This window comes from Anabrus simplex, chromosome 12 (assembly GCF_040414725.1).
Source record: "Anabrus simplex isolate iqAnaSimp1 chromosome 12, ASM4041472v1, whole genome shotgun sequence".
Classification (NCBI taxonomy): Eukaryota; Metazoa; Arthropoda; class Insecta; order Orthoptera; family Tettigoniidae; genus Anabrus; species Anabrus simplex.
Genome location: NC_090276.1, coordinates 40,037,835 through 40,055,324, shown reverse-complemented (window position 1 = coordinate 40,055,324; position 17,490 = coordinate 40,037,835). Strand labels below are relative to the sequence as shown.

General features: G+C 42.5%; 1 protein-coding gene across 1 annotated transcript; it reads left to right on the top strand.

Annotated features, from left to right (window-relative positions):
* The first annotated feature begins 429 nt into the window (after positions 1-429).
* LOC137502802 (myogenesis-regulating glycosidase-like) lies at positions 430-17,301 on the top strand. The gene is made up of 4 exons (XM_068229797.1): positions 430-490; positions 6,279-6,368; positions 15,005-16,419; positions 17,245-17,301. Exons 1-4 carry the CDS (start codon positions 478-480, stop codon positions 17,299-17,301), a joined length of 1,575 nt encoding a protein of 524 aa, XP_068085898.1. The 5' UTR covers positions 430-477.
* Positions 17,302-17,490: the final 189 nt, after the last annotated feature.

The following is a 17,490-nucleotide window of genomic DNA, read 5'->3' as shown; positions in this document are numbered from 1 at the left end:
TGTAAAACTGTTAACATTAATCGTATGTTCGTGTTCTGTATTTTAATGTAAGATTTTGTAGAGTACTGCAATCTGAATATCAACATAATTCAGTTGCATCAGTGTCCTTACAATGACGAGTCTTGCATGCCCGCACTACGCACGCATAAGCACCTTCATTTTGTAAATATAACCTCCTCACCCAATCCTGGCTATGCTACCGCTTGGGAGCTCTTCAGATGGGGATAGTGTATGAATCTCCGCGATATTCGGGATTACAGGATATGACGGTATCTATTTCTCAGAGATAAAACATTTCGTAATCTCAGACTTAACAATGTCCAGAACAGGGCATGTTATCGCTCGTTTATCTTTGATGTATGACGTGCTTCTCGAATTGATAGTCGTCAGTAACTACGTGACGTAGAAAATTTGCCGCTGTTCAGGTGATATAAGCTCACCTAGTGGCGTTCCTTTACAGAAAACATCAGACTCGTGATGCAGCGATTAGGTAAGTACGACTTTATTATAACATTACTAAACATGATGGGAAGAAATACCAGGTGTATGCATAAGCTTTTGTCTGATTTTGTGCTAAAGAAAACTCGTAACTTTCAAGGGAAATTCATTTTTAGTTTATTCAAAATATTGGCCATCGGCTGCTACACACTTCGCCCTTCTTTCAAGTAAGTTATGAAAACTATCGAGAAAACATGCTTGCCTTCTGCGACAAACCATTCGTCGAGCCATCTTCCAAATTTCCTCGAAATTGCTCAAGTGCTGCTCTGGGAGCGCGTGCCCCATTGATGCGAAGCGATCGTGCCAAGTCGGGAGAGTACGGCGGGTGCGGAAGGATGTCCCATCCAAGATTTCAAGGTGTCTTTCACTGGTTTTGCTGTGTGAGTCGGCGCATTGTCGTGTAACAAAATAACTTTGCCATGTCTTCTGGCCCATTCCGGTCGTCTTTCGATCAATGCGTGATTTAAATTAATCATTTGTTGGCGATAGCGTTGTGAATTAACGGTTTCGCCGGGCTTCAAGAGTTCGTAATAGACAATACCACTCTGGTCTTTCACACTGAAATCACTACGTTTATATTGTCGAAACCATGTCTCATATGTTCTAATCGATGGAGCATGTTCACCATATGTTTCTACCAATCAATCAATCAATCAATCAATCATTAATAATCTGCATTTAGGGCTGTCGGCCGGGTGGCAGACTCCCCATCAATCGTTTACCTATAGTTGGGCCCACGAGAGTTGAAGCCTGACATTTGAGCGGCGAACGCAGTAACTACGAAGTACGCTGCGTTGCCAATCTGCGCCGTATCACCCTTTCATACAGGCTGAATATTTAATCAAATACGTTGATCTAATGCAATGCTAAAAACTTTGACCCGTTCCTAAGCTCGTGCTAATAATTCCGGCATTTAATACAGAACATGTCATTGCCGATAAAAATGAGATTTCATATTCACTAAAGTGACAATAACCTCAACAAATGCACATGTTAAGTAGAGAATGGAACTGTACAACTAACCACTGATTAACTTAAAATAATATTCAGGAAACAAACAATTAAATTATTACATAAACCAGCAACAACTAACGCAGCTGACAGTATTACTCCGAATATCATAAAAGGGACTGAGAGCAAGATAACCCACGTGGCGATAGCATCCTCAAATGTGGCATCTCTGTTATCGTTGCCATAGCAACAGTCCATTTTCGAGCAGCGTTAGTCAACTTTTTCTCGCCGGTGGCGCTAAACGTCAGACTTCAACTCTCGTGGGCCCAACTATAGCTCTTTCTTAAACGTGTTCAAAGAACTAGAAAATTTATCGAACATCTCCGTTGCTAATTTATTCCAATCTCCCACTCCTCGTTTTGTAAGTGAATACCTACCCCAATCCGTCCTCCTGAATTCCAAATCCATCCCCACATTATGATCCTTCCCAGCAAACGATGACTTTACACAGTCTTTACCTTTTGATTAAATAAGAAAAAGCAGTGCGTGCCGCAAATGTTCCTTTTCGGACACAAACATCGACATGATCACTGAACGATACAACACAGACGCTAGTGTGTAGCGGACTCAACTTGTGTGTGTTGGTAGGTTGATGTCAGACGAACAAACTGACGTATGTGTCAAATTCATACGCTGCGTACTGTTCGCTGGCGCCATCTCTTAGTGACCGAAAAAGACTTATGCATACACCTGGTACTCTGCTTCACTAATATCGTGCGCTATGATCCGCTCAGGAAGACAAACTATTTAAATAGGTAGATAAATAAGATAAATGATACCTTTATTGGTGGTGAAGTTAGGGTGGTGGTGGTGATTATTGTTTTAAGAGAAAGTAGCCTACAACTAGGCAACCATCCTCTACATTACACTAATCAGAGAGAAAAAATGGAAGGGATCCGACAATTCAAAAAATTAAGGTTTTGGCCAAAGAAAGACAAGGGCCACGAAGGGCATGAAAATGAAAGACTCCCTAGCCCTCGGAAACCTAATAGCGTCGGGGTCGGAACAGAACAAGAGTTGACCAAGGGAGGTCGGATAGGATAGATCAAAGTGAAGAGCCTGGCACGAGTAAAATGAAATGAAACGAAACGAAATGAAATGATGTATAGCTTTTAGTGCCGAGGACATGTGCGCCTCGTCAGGTGCGGGTCTTTTGATTTGACTCCTATAGGCGACCTGCGCGTCGTGATAAGGATGAAATGATGATAAAGACGACACATACACCCAGCCCCCGTGCCAGCGAAATTAACCAATGTTGGTAAAAATTTCCGACCCTGTCGGGAATCGAAGCCGGGACCCCTGTGACCAAAGGCCAGCATACTAAACATTTAGCCATGGTGCCGGACCCTAGCACAGGTAAGTGGAATCAATGCCAGGACTCCGCTAAGGGCCCCGTAGTCGCCAACCCACGCCCAAAAGTTCAGAGGCCATGGGGCCTTTTTTAGTCGCCTCTTACGACAGGCAGGGGATACCATGGGTGTTATTGTACCACCCCCACCCACAGGGGGATTATATTGCCACAGCCTAGGATAAGAGAGAAACAGATCAATTAAAGTAACAAAATTGCTCTAGCCCATACCAGAAGACAGTGCACTCTAAACACTAGGTCCCGCCAGCTAAGGCATGTAAAAACAGGACTGAGATATAAAATATTTTCTTCTTATTAAGTACACTGTCCATACATAATGGAATAAGTATAACATAGGTACATGAAAAAAACCAGAGGCACTTATCTTGGGAGCGTAGGTTGACACCTACGAGCTCTCTAGCTGAATCCGTCATTGCTTCCACTTACTTATGCCAGGCTGCTCGCTTTCGTTCTTCCTATCTAACCACTCTTGGTCAAGTCATGTTCTCTTCCGAGCCCGATAGTATTAGATTTGTAACGCCTCGGTTCGTGGCCCTTCTCTCTCTTTTTCCAATAACTTCATTTTTGTCTTCTCATACTCTGCAAGTTGGTTTATTATGTTATTTTAGGACCACTTTAACCCTAATCACTTCTAATTTCTAGATATTACATTCAATTACTCTAAACAATCAAGGGCAGAGAGTGAAAAATAAGACAAATATAAGAGATTCGTGTATTTTTAATTGAACAGTTAAACGTTCGATAAACGTAATTATTTGATCGCATAGTGAAGGAGATGAGAGGACCACCTCAATCTTCTTTTGTACAGTATGTGATGAAGTGCTTCACTATTGCATGTTGTGCAGATGGGGGGGCTTTTTCTTGTGACTTATCTAGTCTCTAGTCAGAAGTGCTCACGCCGGACACCTCGTCCCGCGGGCACACAGGCGATGAGCGTATGTTATTCCGCCACAATGCCATGCTTACGTCACTGACCATAGTAGTCAATGGCAGTCAGATTCGATCATTGCAGCGATACCCGAGTTCGAAATGGTGGCAGAAACTAATAAAAAAGAAAGGGCTTCGCCGTAACTCACTGCACAGCGCCAGGGGGAGGAATATATATACTTCTCTTTTTTTTTTGACAGCAGTGGACCGTGAAAAATGTCTACTATGTGGGCAGTCCGTTATATCGAAAAGGTATAATGTAGAACGCCAAACAAAGTGAAAAATATTCATCGGAATGTTTCTGTTGTAGGGCTTATCGAATAAAAATGGTTGAAGATAGATTTTAAGTACGATTTTCACAAACTCAACGAACAGAGAAAGTCATTTGCGCAAAATCAAGCATAACATTTTTAATTATATATATCCTTTTACTGAACAGATGAAAGGAATTTTACTTTTCTTTGCCGGGCTGTGTGGCTCAGACGGTTGAGGCGTTGGCCTTCTGACACCAACTTGGCAGCTCGATCCTGGCTCAGTCCGGTGGTATTTGAAGGTACTCAAATACGTCAGCCTCATGTCGGTATATTTGCTGGCACGACAAAGAACTCCCGCGGGACAAAATTTCTGACACCTTGTAACGTACCCACCCACTCTTGCCCTCAGATGTGTGACAATATGTGACGTGGCGTGCCACCTTAATTTTAATATAAATAAATGATCCCTCCTTTACTTCTCCATAAACAATCTCTCATGGGCGCCAGCCTTCAAGCTTATGGCTTGAAAACGATAGTTGATAATAATAATAATAATAATAATAATAATAATAATAATAATAATAATAATAATAATTCGTAATGAGACTCTAAATACTCCCAGAGGTGGGGTGATGGAACACTAACCATTAAGTACACACTAACTTGGAAGTTAAGGATCATTAATAAGAATTTCAGAAAATACTAATTAAAACGACCATTTATTAGGATGAAAAACGTGACGGCGTATTTACGAAATCTGAACTAAAGGAAGCAAAGAAAAATTGAACGAAATAAAATTTAAGAAAATGAACTGTTTCGCGGAGACTTGCAGTAATTTATGCCATTAGCTCACCATTTGTAGACTCTGTTATCTGGATACGATATATGTAGCAGCTGATGTTTGATGGACCTCGCGTACAAGCGTCGTCATCTTACGTTGTTGGTACCAGTCCTATTTCTGATTCGTGCATAATACACTAGTTGTACTACGACTTTCCTGACATTAACACTTCCTACAGTACTCCTTACAAAAAAGTTGTAATGAGTTCTAATTTCAATAGCAAAACCACCTTGGGTTACGTTCATGGAGAGAATACACTTGTATTCTTCCGTATTACAGAGCTGTAACATAACTAAACACATAACAAAATCTCTCCTTCCCTATACCAGTCAAAACCGGTCTCTCGGTGACTTTAACTCTCGTCATTGAGATAAACAGGTCTCAATGAGAATAATTTTGATTAGCGCTCTACTCAGATGCGAAGTGCACTAAGTTAAGATCTTCAGCAGTTAAGACCTTTTCCGATGTAAGATTTGATGTATTATCTCTTCTCACGTCCATTGCTGTATATACATCATCTTGCTTCATAACGTCCATTCACATATGTTGAACTTTCCCGCGCAATCAAAGCGTCATGTAGCGAACTTTGAAAAGTAGGCGTTAAAAAGGCTTGAACTGTCTCTTCAGAGTATGGAAGGGGTAAGGTCTCTTCCAAGCTTGATGACGTAAATTTCCTGGTAATGGACTAAAATTAGCATGGTGAATCCGGTCACCTGACCTCGGCTACAGGAAATTTACTACAAGCTATTACGAATGATGTTGTAATACTTTACTCAACATGTCATTCGTTCAGAATACGTTATAGCCGTGATATAAAGAAATGAAATGATGACGTGAAATGGATGACTAAAAAAACTATATACAAAAACATAATTTAAAATGACGTACCACTGATTAAATATATACATCTTTCTATTTAATTACACAGTTCGATAATTTAGTACATGCTGTGATGTTCCAAACATCACAACTTCAATGTTTCAGAAAACCGTCAGAGAGTAGTTAGTGGGACGTACAAACAAGTATTATTATTATTATTATTATTATTATTATTATTATTATTATTATTATTATTATTATTATTATTATTATTATTATCATAATCTTGCTTGTCGAGGTTGTGAAGGTAATGTTGTACTACATATGTCGTTGTTATTTCATGTAATTTACTGTTATAAAGTTTTAAGCCAATTCATCTTCCATCGTTACTGTTATGTCGTTTCAACACAGATAATGATGTCAGTGTTGTGGTCAGCTATCGTTATATCGCTTAATAGGAGGTAATGTAGCTTCCTTAGCTGCCTGATAAGCAGATTCACTTTTGCAATTTTATTGTATTGATTAAAGACGCATTATGTCTTCTTTTCCACGCTTTCAGGTTTGCTATGCCTGCTGTTAGCAGCTTCCCTCGTGGATGGACAAAATATTGTTGTGACACCAGAAAGAGAGATAATAGTAACTGACAAAGGTAAGTACACGTCTTGTCCGAATCTCTAACCATCTAACGAACAATATTTTATTGCATGTATCCGTGACTGCAGACAGATAAAGTCATTGGTGAATCTGAATAAAATAATATTAACAGCGAAACTTGATACAAATGAAAAAATTAAGTTTAAATTAAAATCTTCGATTCATGTGGGTTTCGTTCACACTCACTGCTTAATACACAAAGACAGTCTAAATATTTACCCTCCGAGTTCCCGCCAGTTTTTCAAGATTTCCCGAAATAAATTACAGAACTACAGTATATACTTGATAAGGCGTACTGTATATTTTATTTACTATCTTGACAAATGTGTTACATCGGCCTGTTGTGCTTTTAGTCTCAAGCTGAACTTCAATTATACAAATAATTTTGCCGAACGGCTTTCTGCAACCCAAGTTAGCAGGTCCGATCCTGGTGGAATTTGAACTTGCGCAAATACTTCAGTCCCGTGTCGGTAGATTGACTGGTGCGTAAAGAACCCCCACGGAACAAAATTCCGACAACTCAGCGAAAACTGTTAAAGTAGCGGGTGTCCACAATTAAAGTTATGGTATTCAGCGCGATACAGCACGGACTGTAATGATCGTAGGAGTCTGACATTTCGTAGATATACAGTACGATCTAAGCAATGCCTTCGCGAATTATGCCACAAAAATTATTAGTTCGAAGTTTTGCTACCCACCGAAAATACGGCGCTCTCAGCGGTCAGACCGTGCAATATCAAATACTTTAATACACCAATACCGGACAGCTGTATCTCAACAGCATTGAGTGGAGTGCGAACAGCGATGGTGGTGACATCTAGCGTGTTGGTGTGAACTGCATACTTGTCTGTGCTACAGCTGAGAGGAATGCACCACACTCATTAGAAATATTTTTCTTAAAATAATTGAATAATCACAATAATTAAGAATGAAATTTTAAAATATGGAATTCCTCCTTCATAAACCTCCAAACGGGCATTATGTTAGCCGCGCCTTTTGCTATGTCTTAAAAATTATAAAGCAGAATCTGTTTGATGATCCACCCAGCCTCTGGGGAAATACTTAATAACTACACTCTCCTCTTCTTTCTAATCTTTTCTCAATTACCTAGCGCAGGATTTTGTATGGACTTAGCCTAGTTTTCCGGCCGGATGCCTTTCATAACAGCAATCATATTTGGAGGGATATATACCGTACTCACTAGTGTTTTTGTGGTTGTTTTTTGCATGATGTGTTGTATATACTTGAAGATGCGTATGAATACGAACACAAACCCGTAGCCCTCGATCTACAGGAATTAACAGACGCGATTAAAATCTCCGACTTAGCCGGGAATCGTACCAAGGCCCTCTGAACCGAAGGTCATTACGCCGACCATTCCGTGGTGGTGATTATTTTAAAAGGAAGTACAACTGGCCAGCCATCCTCTATTAACACTAATCAGAAGGGAAATGGGCCGGCCCCGTGCTGTAGGGGTAGCGTGCCTGCCTCTTACCCGGAGGCCCCGAGTTCGATTCCCGGCCAGGTCAGGGATTTTTGCCTGGACCTGAGGGCTGGTTCGAAGTCCACTCAGCCTACGTGATTAGAACTGAGGAGCTATCTGACGGTGAGATAGCGGCCCCGGTCTAGAAAGCCAAGAAAAACGGCCGAGAGGATTCGAAGAGCTAACCTATCAGCCAAAGAGCCAACGGGGACAGATAACCTAACAACATCCATGATTTATTAAGATTTTGGGAAAGAGAAGAAGCTGTAATTAAGAAACAGTAGTTTGGTCCATTATGATGACTTCTTTCTTCTTCTTCTTCGGTACGGCCGATCTTCCCGAACTCTACAGAGCAACTCAACCTCACGCTGCTATCTCGCTTTTGCCGTTCTTTGAATTTTCTGTTTTACCTCTGAAGACAAAGATACATAATATATAACACATATTGGGGTTACGTGAGTGAACTACGATGTTCCTGACAAAGATGAAGGGTCCAGAATTTCCTAAAGTCTCCTTCACAAATTAATGCATGAAGAATTACCATACACACGTTTTAAATTAATTGGACTGGTGCTCAAACCTATGCCAATAATGCACTGAAATAATTTTCTTACGCCGGGCTGAGTGGCTCAGACGGTTGATGCGATGGCCTTCTGATCCAATTTGGCAGGTTCGATCCCGGTTCAGTCCGGTGGTATTTGAAGGTGCTCAAATACGTCAGCCTCATGCAGGTAGATTTACTGGCATGTAAAAGAATTCCTGCGGGATTATATTCCGGCACCTCGGCGTCTCCGAAAACCGTAAAAGTACATAGTGGGACGTAAAGAAAATTATTATTAATTTCTTACAGTAAAAGAAAAGGTGACTGGATTCGAAACTCATGGCTTTGAATTTTCAATTTCAAGACTACCACGATAACCATTACGCTACAGACCCACAAGTTTTCGATTGTGAAATTTATGGCACTGTTTAACAATATGGACCCTCAAGCTTGAGTATACTAGATTTGCATATTTATTAATATTATTGGTTTTACGTCCTGCTAACATTTCAGTAGAGTATTTGATTGAATTTATTAATATAAGGGGCATAGAATGTAACCTCAACACAGATGCGAGGTCATTACTTTTTGTAATACTTGCGGTCCTTATCATTTCCCACGCCCATTATCTTGCTGGGTAATTTTTCCAGCGCATAACACTTTTCTTGGAATATAACTGCAATGTAAGATTATTTAGTGACAAACACTGATACATTATAAACAACACGCAGTGCGCCAAGAATCATGCAGATGGCAATATGTTTTTGAAGAGTTGGTCACACCAAGCCATGTAGGTAGCAGCACTATCGGCTTTCTCGCTGAACTCTGACGTCATAACATTCTTCCGGTGGACTTAAGCAAAGACTTTAATATTATTTATCTAGACTCACAGAGCGCGCTGATGTTAAGCGGAATATTGAATACTTTCGCGCATCGCCAGGTTGCGGGCGCTTCAGCTTCGAATGCATGGCTAGCATGTGGTAACGTTTACAGACCCTTGCATGTTTTCGATTTGAATCATGCCTGTTAGTGGATCTGGTTAGGTATTATATGTGACGGAGTGATAATATATTGTTAAATATTTTCAAGGAATGTGGGAGCAAATACATTACGTTAGTTAAATTGATCGGCAATATTAGGCCTAAAGTTAGGCATTACCTGTGGAATGGAAAGATATTCACGAGGGTGAATTCGTGTGCAGCCTTCATTTGCATAGACTGCTATCAGAAGGGATCTGGTATTTCTTTTCACATGTGAGTAGAAATGGAACTGTTAACAAATAACTTTCATTTACCATAATCGAGAACTAAACAGGTTATAGGGTGGTTGATTCAGAGAACGCTTGGACATGAAATTTAGAATATTTAGGCTTCTTTTTCTTGTTTGCCTTTCTCCAATTCATCGGAGATTGAACCCGGAGCCTCCGGGTAAGAAGTAGACACGCTACCCCTACACCGCAGAGCCGGGATTTCATATTCAGAAAATGAAAAAAAAAACATGTATCTGATTGTTTTAGAAAGATTTCTGCAGTCATGTACTTTTTAAACAATCTGTTCGGATAATTGAGTAAAATTTGCTGTAATTACTTATCTGAGAGGAATCATAAGCTATGTACCTTTCATAGAAATATTTTATTTCACAGGTTTTCTTTTTTGTTGATATTGAAGATTATTGTTATCGGTACAGGAGTTTGTAAATATTTAATTTATGTGTTCTCCAGTCTGCTAAGAGACAGGTAATTTTTATCTCACGATATGTAATCATACTTAAGTTGTAGACCGCTTTTTGAACATGTCTTCATATTTTCAATAAAGCTAAATAATTGTTGATCCTGGGTTTCTCAAGAGACAGATTACCACGTTGATTCTCGTCCTTTGAGTCTGGCCTTCTTGCCATACGTACAATGTTCAAACACATCAGTTACAAACATGACCCTTATATTAAAGTGAGCGACATGATTTTGTTTAAGTACCGCTAGTGTATTTTTCAGTCTTCTTATTCAGTCTGGTAAAGGTTTTTTTTTTTTTTTTAGGTGTGCCACCTATAGGCTATCTAAAGGATTTGTGTAGATTGTTCAGTTTTTATACAGAAATATATTTTAATATTACCACAGTCTTGATATTATGTATATTTATTGTGTGTGTACACGGTAGTCGGTGCAGGCTGTCATTAATTTTATAAGGCGAATGTTTTCATGTGTGCGAAATGTAAGTTAAAGCATGAATTCCATACAATCTCCGCGTCAAGCTGAGGAGCGCCCGCAACATGGCGGTACGCGCATGGACATGTGTTTCCCAGTAACACGCTTCTGCGCAGCCAACGGTGTGGGGCCTTGGACTTGGCGTTGTGTCAGTCCCTGGGCTGTTGCTTGGTGACGCATGTTAATTCCTTTCGTGAAGTGAATCTTCGTTGTAACGTAAGAAAGTTGAACTTTTCCGTGTGAAATTTAATGCCTATTGGGAAGATAGACCGTGCACTACTACTGAAGTTATTTTATCAGAATGGCAGTAATAGCAACGCTGCATTGCGGGCATATCGCTGACAGAAACAGCAGAGTAGTAGTCCCATGCCAAGTAATAGGCTGAGAAAATAATTAAGAAATTCGAGGAAACAGGTGGATGAGAGGATAGCGGCCCATCCCCAGGGATGTTGCTGTTGGAGTTGCTGTAGCAGAACGTGCAGCACAGTCTCCCAATTCCGTAACCAGTGCTCGAGATGGTGGTGGTGGTGATTATTGTTTTAAGAGGAAGTACAAATGGGCAACCATCCTCTATATAACACTAATCAGAGGGAAAAATGGAAGGGATCCGACACTTCGAAAAAGGAAGATATCGGCCAAAGAAAGACAAGGGCCACGAAGGGCGTGAAAATGAAAGACTCCCTAGCCCTCGCAAATCTAATAGCGTCGGGGTCGGAAAAGAACAAGAGTTGACCAAGTGTGGTCGGATAGGATAGCTGAAAGTGAGGAGCCTGGCACAAGTAAGTGGAAGCAATGCCAGGACTCAGCTGAGGGCCCCGTGGTCGCCAACCCACGCTCCAAAGTTCAGAGCCCCTGGGGCCCCTTTTAGTCGCCTCTTACGACAGGCAGGGGATACCGTGGGTGTTATTCTACCGCCCCCACCCACAGGGGGTTGCTCGAGATGTCTCGTGTGTAGACTATTGTCGCTAACCCGGTCAACAGTTCACAAGATTTTCCGGCGCATTTTACACTGTTATCCCTGCAAACTTCATACTGTTCACAAATTGAAACCCCAAGATGTTGCACACAACACCGTGACTTTGCCCTTCAGTTTCTGGCGCGCGTGGAAATGGACAACATGTGGCCGAGGAATATTCTGTGGACCGACGAGACGCGTTTTACTCCGGAGTGTGCAGTGAATGCACAGAACTGTCGCATATGGGGGGTTCGACTCCTACAAACTTTGTGCAGGAGCAACTATTGTATTCAGCTTACGTGACTGCAGTGGCGTGCACTGAACCCCAGCTACCCCAGCGCTGCTGGGGCAAATAATTTTGTATTTACATTTTCTTATTAGTCCTTAGAACGTTTCTTTATCAAGCTAAGAAAAATCTGCAAACAGCTAAGTCAAGGCAAGTACATCTGTCTCGATAACCCGTTTGCTTTGCCGCAGTCCAGGTCTCTCTGGGTTTCTTTGCCGGCGCGAAAGAGAGCTAGCTACCAAACCAAACCAAACCCCATGGCACTACAGCCCTTGAAGGGCCTTGGCCTACCAAGCGACCGCTGCTCAGCCCGAAGGCCTGCAGATTACGAGGTGTCGTGTGGTCAGCACGACAAATCCTCTCGGCCGTTATTCTTGGCTTTCTAGACCGGGAAAGAGAGCTAGCTACCCCAGCGAAATTCAAGTCGCTTGGTTGACGCTTGACCACCAAACCACCTCGTCTTGGTGTGGCGGAGTTATAGTTGTTGTTGGTGGTGGTGGTGATTATTGTTTTAAGAGGAGGCAACCATCCTCTATATAACACTAATCAGAAGGAAAAATATGGAAGGGATGCAACACTTCGAAAAATGAAGGTATCGGCCAAAGAAAGCCAAGGACCACGAAGGGCATGAAAATGAAGGACTCCCTCGCCCTCGAAAACCTAATAGCGTCGGCGTCGTAAAAGAATAAGAGTTGACCAAGGGAGGTCGGATAGGATAGATGAAAGTGAGGAGCCTAGCACAAGTAAGTGGAAGCAATGCCAGGACTCAGCTAAGGGCCCCATGGTTGCCAACGCACGCTCCCAAGTTAAGAGCCCCTGGAGTATATTTTAGTCGCCTCTTACGACAGGCAGGGGATACCGTGGATGTTAATCTATCGCCCCCACCCACACGGGGATTGTTGACCAAGGGAGGTCAGATAGGATGGATGAAAGTAAGAAAGTAAGTGGAAGCAATGCCAGGACTCAGCTAAGGGCCCCATGGTTGCCAACGCACGCTCCGAAGATAAGAGCCCCTCAACCGACAGTATGGGTGTGGTATCGCGAGGACGCAAGGCGAGTCGCTGACTGGTTGTTCGCTCCCTAGATCTGACAGGCGGTGTCCTCGACGTTACAAATGTTATTTCTACCTCCCACTTAAATCGAGATAAAACTAACTGCAGTGGATCTGATGTGGTGACTAAAGAACTCTTCATTCGCTGGTTAGAAGCCAACGTCTTCATGCCTTCCATTCAGTTCTCCTACGTTCCCTGGGATTTCGATGAAGAGGTGATGTCTCTCCTTTCATACAAGCAATTTTTAAGGCTACTGGCGAGTAATTTTTGCGTCTATTCAGTCCAAACTTAATGTGGCTTGACAGACTGAGGAAACATCCAAAAATTATGGATATCGTCACCACATCGCGTATGCATTCAACCATCTCAAAAATTGCTACAAACACCCGGATGTAGAGACAGAACCTACGTTCTTATCATATTAGTAAAATAATGAAGTACTGCGTCGCAAGTCATTCAGACAAATAGCCGGGATCTAGGCCTATATGAAAGGTTACGTGCCAGATGCGACCGTGCCGGATGCGACCAGGCCATCATTGTGCCAACAGCGACCGAGTGGATAAGCATCGTGCCGCATGCGACCCATCAATTACAATTGATCTGCATTAAGGGCTGTCACCAAGTGGCAGATTGCTTATAAGTAACTAACTTGGTCTTTTCTAAAATAAAGGTCTGACACCGTGGTTAACAGGTTCGAGTGCCGTTGGTCGAAAGAAAAATATAATAATGTTACTGGCTTTACGTCCCAGTAACTACTTTTATGGTTTAAGGAGACGACGAGGTGCCGGAATTTAGTACCGCAGGACTTATTTTACGTGCCTGTAAATCCACCGACACAAAGCTGACGTATTTGAGCACGTTCAAATACCACCGGACTGAGCCAGGATCGAACCTGCCAAGTTGGAGTCGGAAGACTAGCATCTCAACCGACTGGGCCGTCTGAGCCACTTAGCCTGGATGAAAAAATATAAATCGCTATCAGAATGTTGACCGGCAGGGTAGGAATGTTGGTGGTAGACAGTTTCTAATCACTAGATTGCATGCCAAAAACCTGGATTCAAATCCAAAGCTTTTCGCAGTGTTCAAATGGAGTGAGGGGATATGATGCTGTTGATAGTGATTAGGCCGTCGGATGGCGACGTAAAGCATTGAGCAGACCCCTTGGTATTATTCGAGAGGAGTAGGCTACGTGCCGAAACCGGGTTTCATCTCTCCCTAATTCATTATCATAATCCCACATCCAGACGCGCAGGCCGCCCAGGGACGTCAGGTAGAAAGACCTGCACCAGGCAAGCCGAACACGTCCTCGGACACTCCTGGTACTAATAGGACACGATAAGTAAATAGGCCTAAGACGTAGATAATTTCAGAGAATTAGGATCTTTTTTACTTGCTAGTGGCATTACGTCGCACCGACACAGACAGGTCTTAAGGTGACGATGGGATAGGAAAGGGCTAGGAATGGGAAGGAAGTGGCCCTGGTCTTAATTAAAGTACAGCCCCAGCATTTGCCTGGTGTGAAAATGGGAAACCACGGAAAACCATCTTCAGGGCTGCCGACAGTGGGATTCGACCCACTATCTCTCGGATGCAAGCTCAGGGTCACGCGCCTCGAACCACATGGCCAACTCGCCCGGTGGGAAAAGACGTAAACGCATCACCATGTTTCGTGTTGTAAAACGAGTTTCCCCCAGAAGTGTTATGTAAAATAGGGGCAGTAGCTGCTTATAGGACTTATTGAAATGGCATTGCACTTCGTCTAGCTTGCCTTATCTTGGGTGATGACACAACTTATCAAATGACAATTTGCTTGTCAACGCCGGTCGCATCCGGCACGGTTACAGATTATGCGGTCGCTAGTGGCACGGGTCGCATGCGGCATGGTCGCATCTGGCACGCCACCTATATGAAACATTTGGAATACGCAGAAAGACGTTGTGGCAACAAGAAATTTGAATCCCCATCAACTCTTCCATGTATCGCTATCGACATATCGGCAGGCTAGATAAAGAATTAATGCTTAACTTGATCGCATAGGTCACAAGACATTGATCTTTTATTTAAATTTGTGTTCATATAACTTACCAAGATGTTTCTTATTTCGTTTCTTGCAGATGGTTCGGTAACATTCTCTGGGGAACTTGGAGTTGGTGTGAAAAGTGAGGGAGTAAACTGTGGCTCGACAAATGACGGAGATACATTATGCCGACGCTGGGAGGATGCCAGAATGAGTGTAAAGACGCTCGGAGTAGACCGCATTGCAATAAAGCTTGAAGGTGTGGGTTCGGGTTGGACTATCAAGGATTACAGTATCATATCTGGACACTGGTACGGTGGTCCAGAACAGAGGCAGCAGTATTGGCCCATAGAGAATGAAACATTTGCCAATTACTCTTACGTCACGAAGCAGCAGGACAATCAAGGAATTGCAGAACCTTACTGGCTGACTTCATCCGGGAATTACTTATATGTTTTTGCAAACACTCCTCTCTTTATTGACGAGAATGCAGAAGAACCAGGTCAGTTTATTATGATAGCCAAGAACGTCGAACCTTACTCCAACAAGAGAGTGAATACAACATTGGAATACGCAGTGTGTATCGCTAAGAACGCCAGACTTGCCCATGAAGACGCGATCGAGAACTTCCTTGGTAAACCAACAGGAATACCTGATGAGCGAATGATTCGTTATCCAATCTGGTCCACCTGGGCTCAATATAAGACCAACATCAGTGCGGAGGTAGTAACAGACTTCGCCAACCAAATCTTAAAGAATGGTTTTCAAAACAGTCAGTTGGAAATAGATGATTTCTGGGAAACTTGTTATGGTAGTCTAACTTTTGATACCGAGAAATTCCCTGATATCAAAGCACTCACTGACCTCCTGAAATCGAAAGGTTTCCGTGTAACTCTCTGGATACACCCCTTCATAAACGTGGATTGTGAACCGTACTATTCAGAGGCTCTGGCGAAAGGGTATTTGGTTCTAGATATCACAGGGAATGCAGAATCTACGTGGTGGAATGGTAAAGGTGCAGTCATTGACTTTACCAAGCCTGAAGCAGCCAACTGGTGGGCAAACCGCTTAAGGAAATTACAGCAAGAGGCCGGCATTGACTCCTTCAAGTTCGACGCTGGAGAAACTAGTTGGCTACCACAGTTGCCGGTTCTATCTGGTCCTATTACATTGCAACCAGGAATTTTCACCACCAAGTACGTGGAGACTGTGTCGCAGTTCGGCCCGATGATCGAGGTACGGGTTGGACAACGCACTCAACATTTGCCAAACTTCGTGAGGATGCTGGACAAGGACAGTAGGTGGGACTTCAACAATGGCTTGCCAACTCTTATTACCACCCTACTTCAGATGAACATGGTGGGGTACTCCTTCGTCCTCCCCGATATGGTGGGAGGTAATGGATACGGATCTGATGTGGTGACTAAAGAACTCTTCATTCGCTGGTTAGAAGCCAACGTATTCATGCCTTCCATTCAGTTCTCCTACGTTCCCTGGGATTTCGATGAAGAGGTGAGTACTTCATTTTAATTTGAGGGGAAAGAAATAGACCTAAAATTTTCTTATGTCATCCACATGTCTATATGCTCATTTCGCCGCACTTCGGATTCTTAGTCTCATTTCCAGGGGCGTTCGGGATTAACGACCCTCCCTTGACATAATCGTATCATTTTAATTGAACTTTAAAACAATATGCAGTGTGTAACAGTAATGTAGACCAAACGCTCAGGGCATAATCCTCTCACGTAGAGTAAGTTTTGTGGATATGGGACCGGAAACGCTTTATTTCTGTCAGAATTAATTTTGTACAACTCTACATGGTACACTAATAATAGGAAATACAAACGAACAGAACGTGCCAAGTGTATGATTTCTGCCTATTCGACACCATTGTGTATACACCAATTAGATTAAAATTAAATTAAAATAAAAACTTTAGTCATGTTGAACATATTAGGGCTTTAAAGCTGAGCTAGAGTGTAACTTTAACCTACCGCTAACCTAACCGGCTGCCCATCCTTACACCAGCTTGCTCTTCTTTATACCGGTTTGAGCAAGTCTAGATAAACGTAGGGTTTAAAGCTGAGCATCTCCACATGCTACAGTCTGGCTACATCCCACTAAAAGGATGCACGCTTTAGGAGGAAACTGCCAACCTGATACAGATGTAAGTAATATCGGAGCAATGACAAAAGACGTAGAAAAACAGACACGCCCTTCGGCGGAATTATTAACAATACTTTTTCATATAGTAGCTGTATCAAAACCGCAATATCAGTGGAGAATTTGGGCCCTTCAATTAGAAGACCTCTTCTAACAACAGTGTTTCTGTTCCAGAATTCCTGCTGGGAGAGGATCTTCTCGTCGCACCAGTTATTAACGAAGGCGCTGTAAGTAGAGACATCTACCTACCAGCAGGAACCTGGAAGGATGAACTCCGACCGGACCAGCCTCTCATTGAAGGACGCACATGGCTTAGGAACTACTCCGCTGCTCTCGATGAACTACCTTACTTCACTAGGGGAGGCAACAGTTCAGACAGTACACAGGAAGGACACTCGAACTCATACGCTGAGCGTCCCC

Bases quoted from the DNA above. Each gene is read 5' to 3' on its own strand.
- LOC137502802 (XM_068229797.1), top strand. The intron at 6,369-15,004 runs GTAAGTACACGT...CGTTTCTTGCAG, and splicing joins GATAATAGTAACTGACAAAG to ATGGTTCGGTAACATTCTCT. The intron at 16,420-17,244 runs GTGAGTACTTCA...TTTCTGTTCCAG, and splicing joins CCTGGGATTTCGATGAAGAG to AATTCCTGCTGGGAGAGGAT.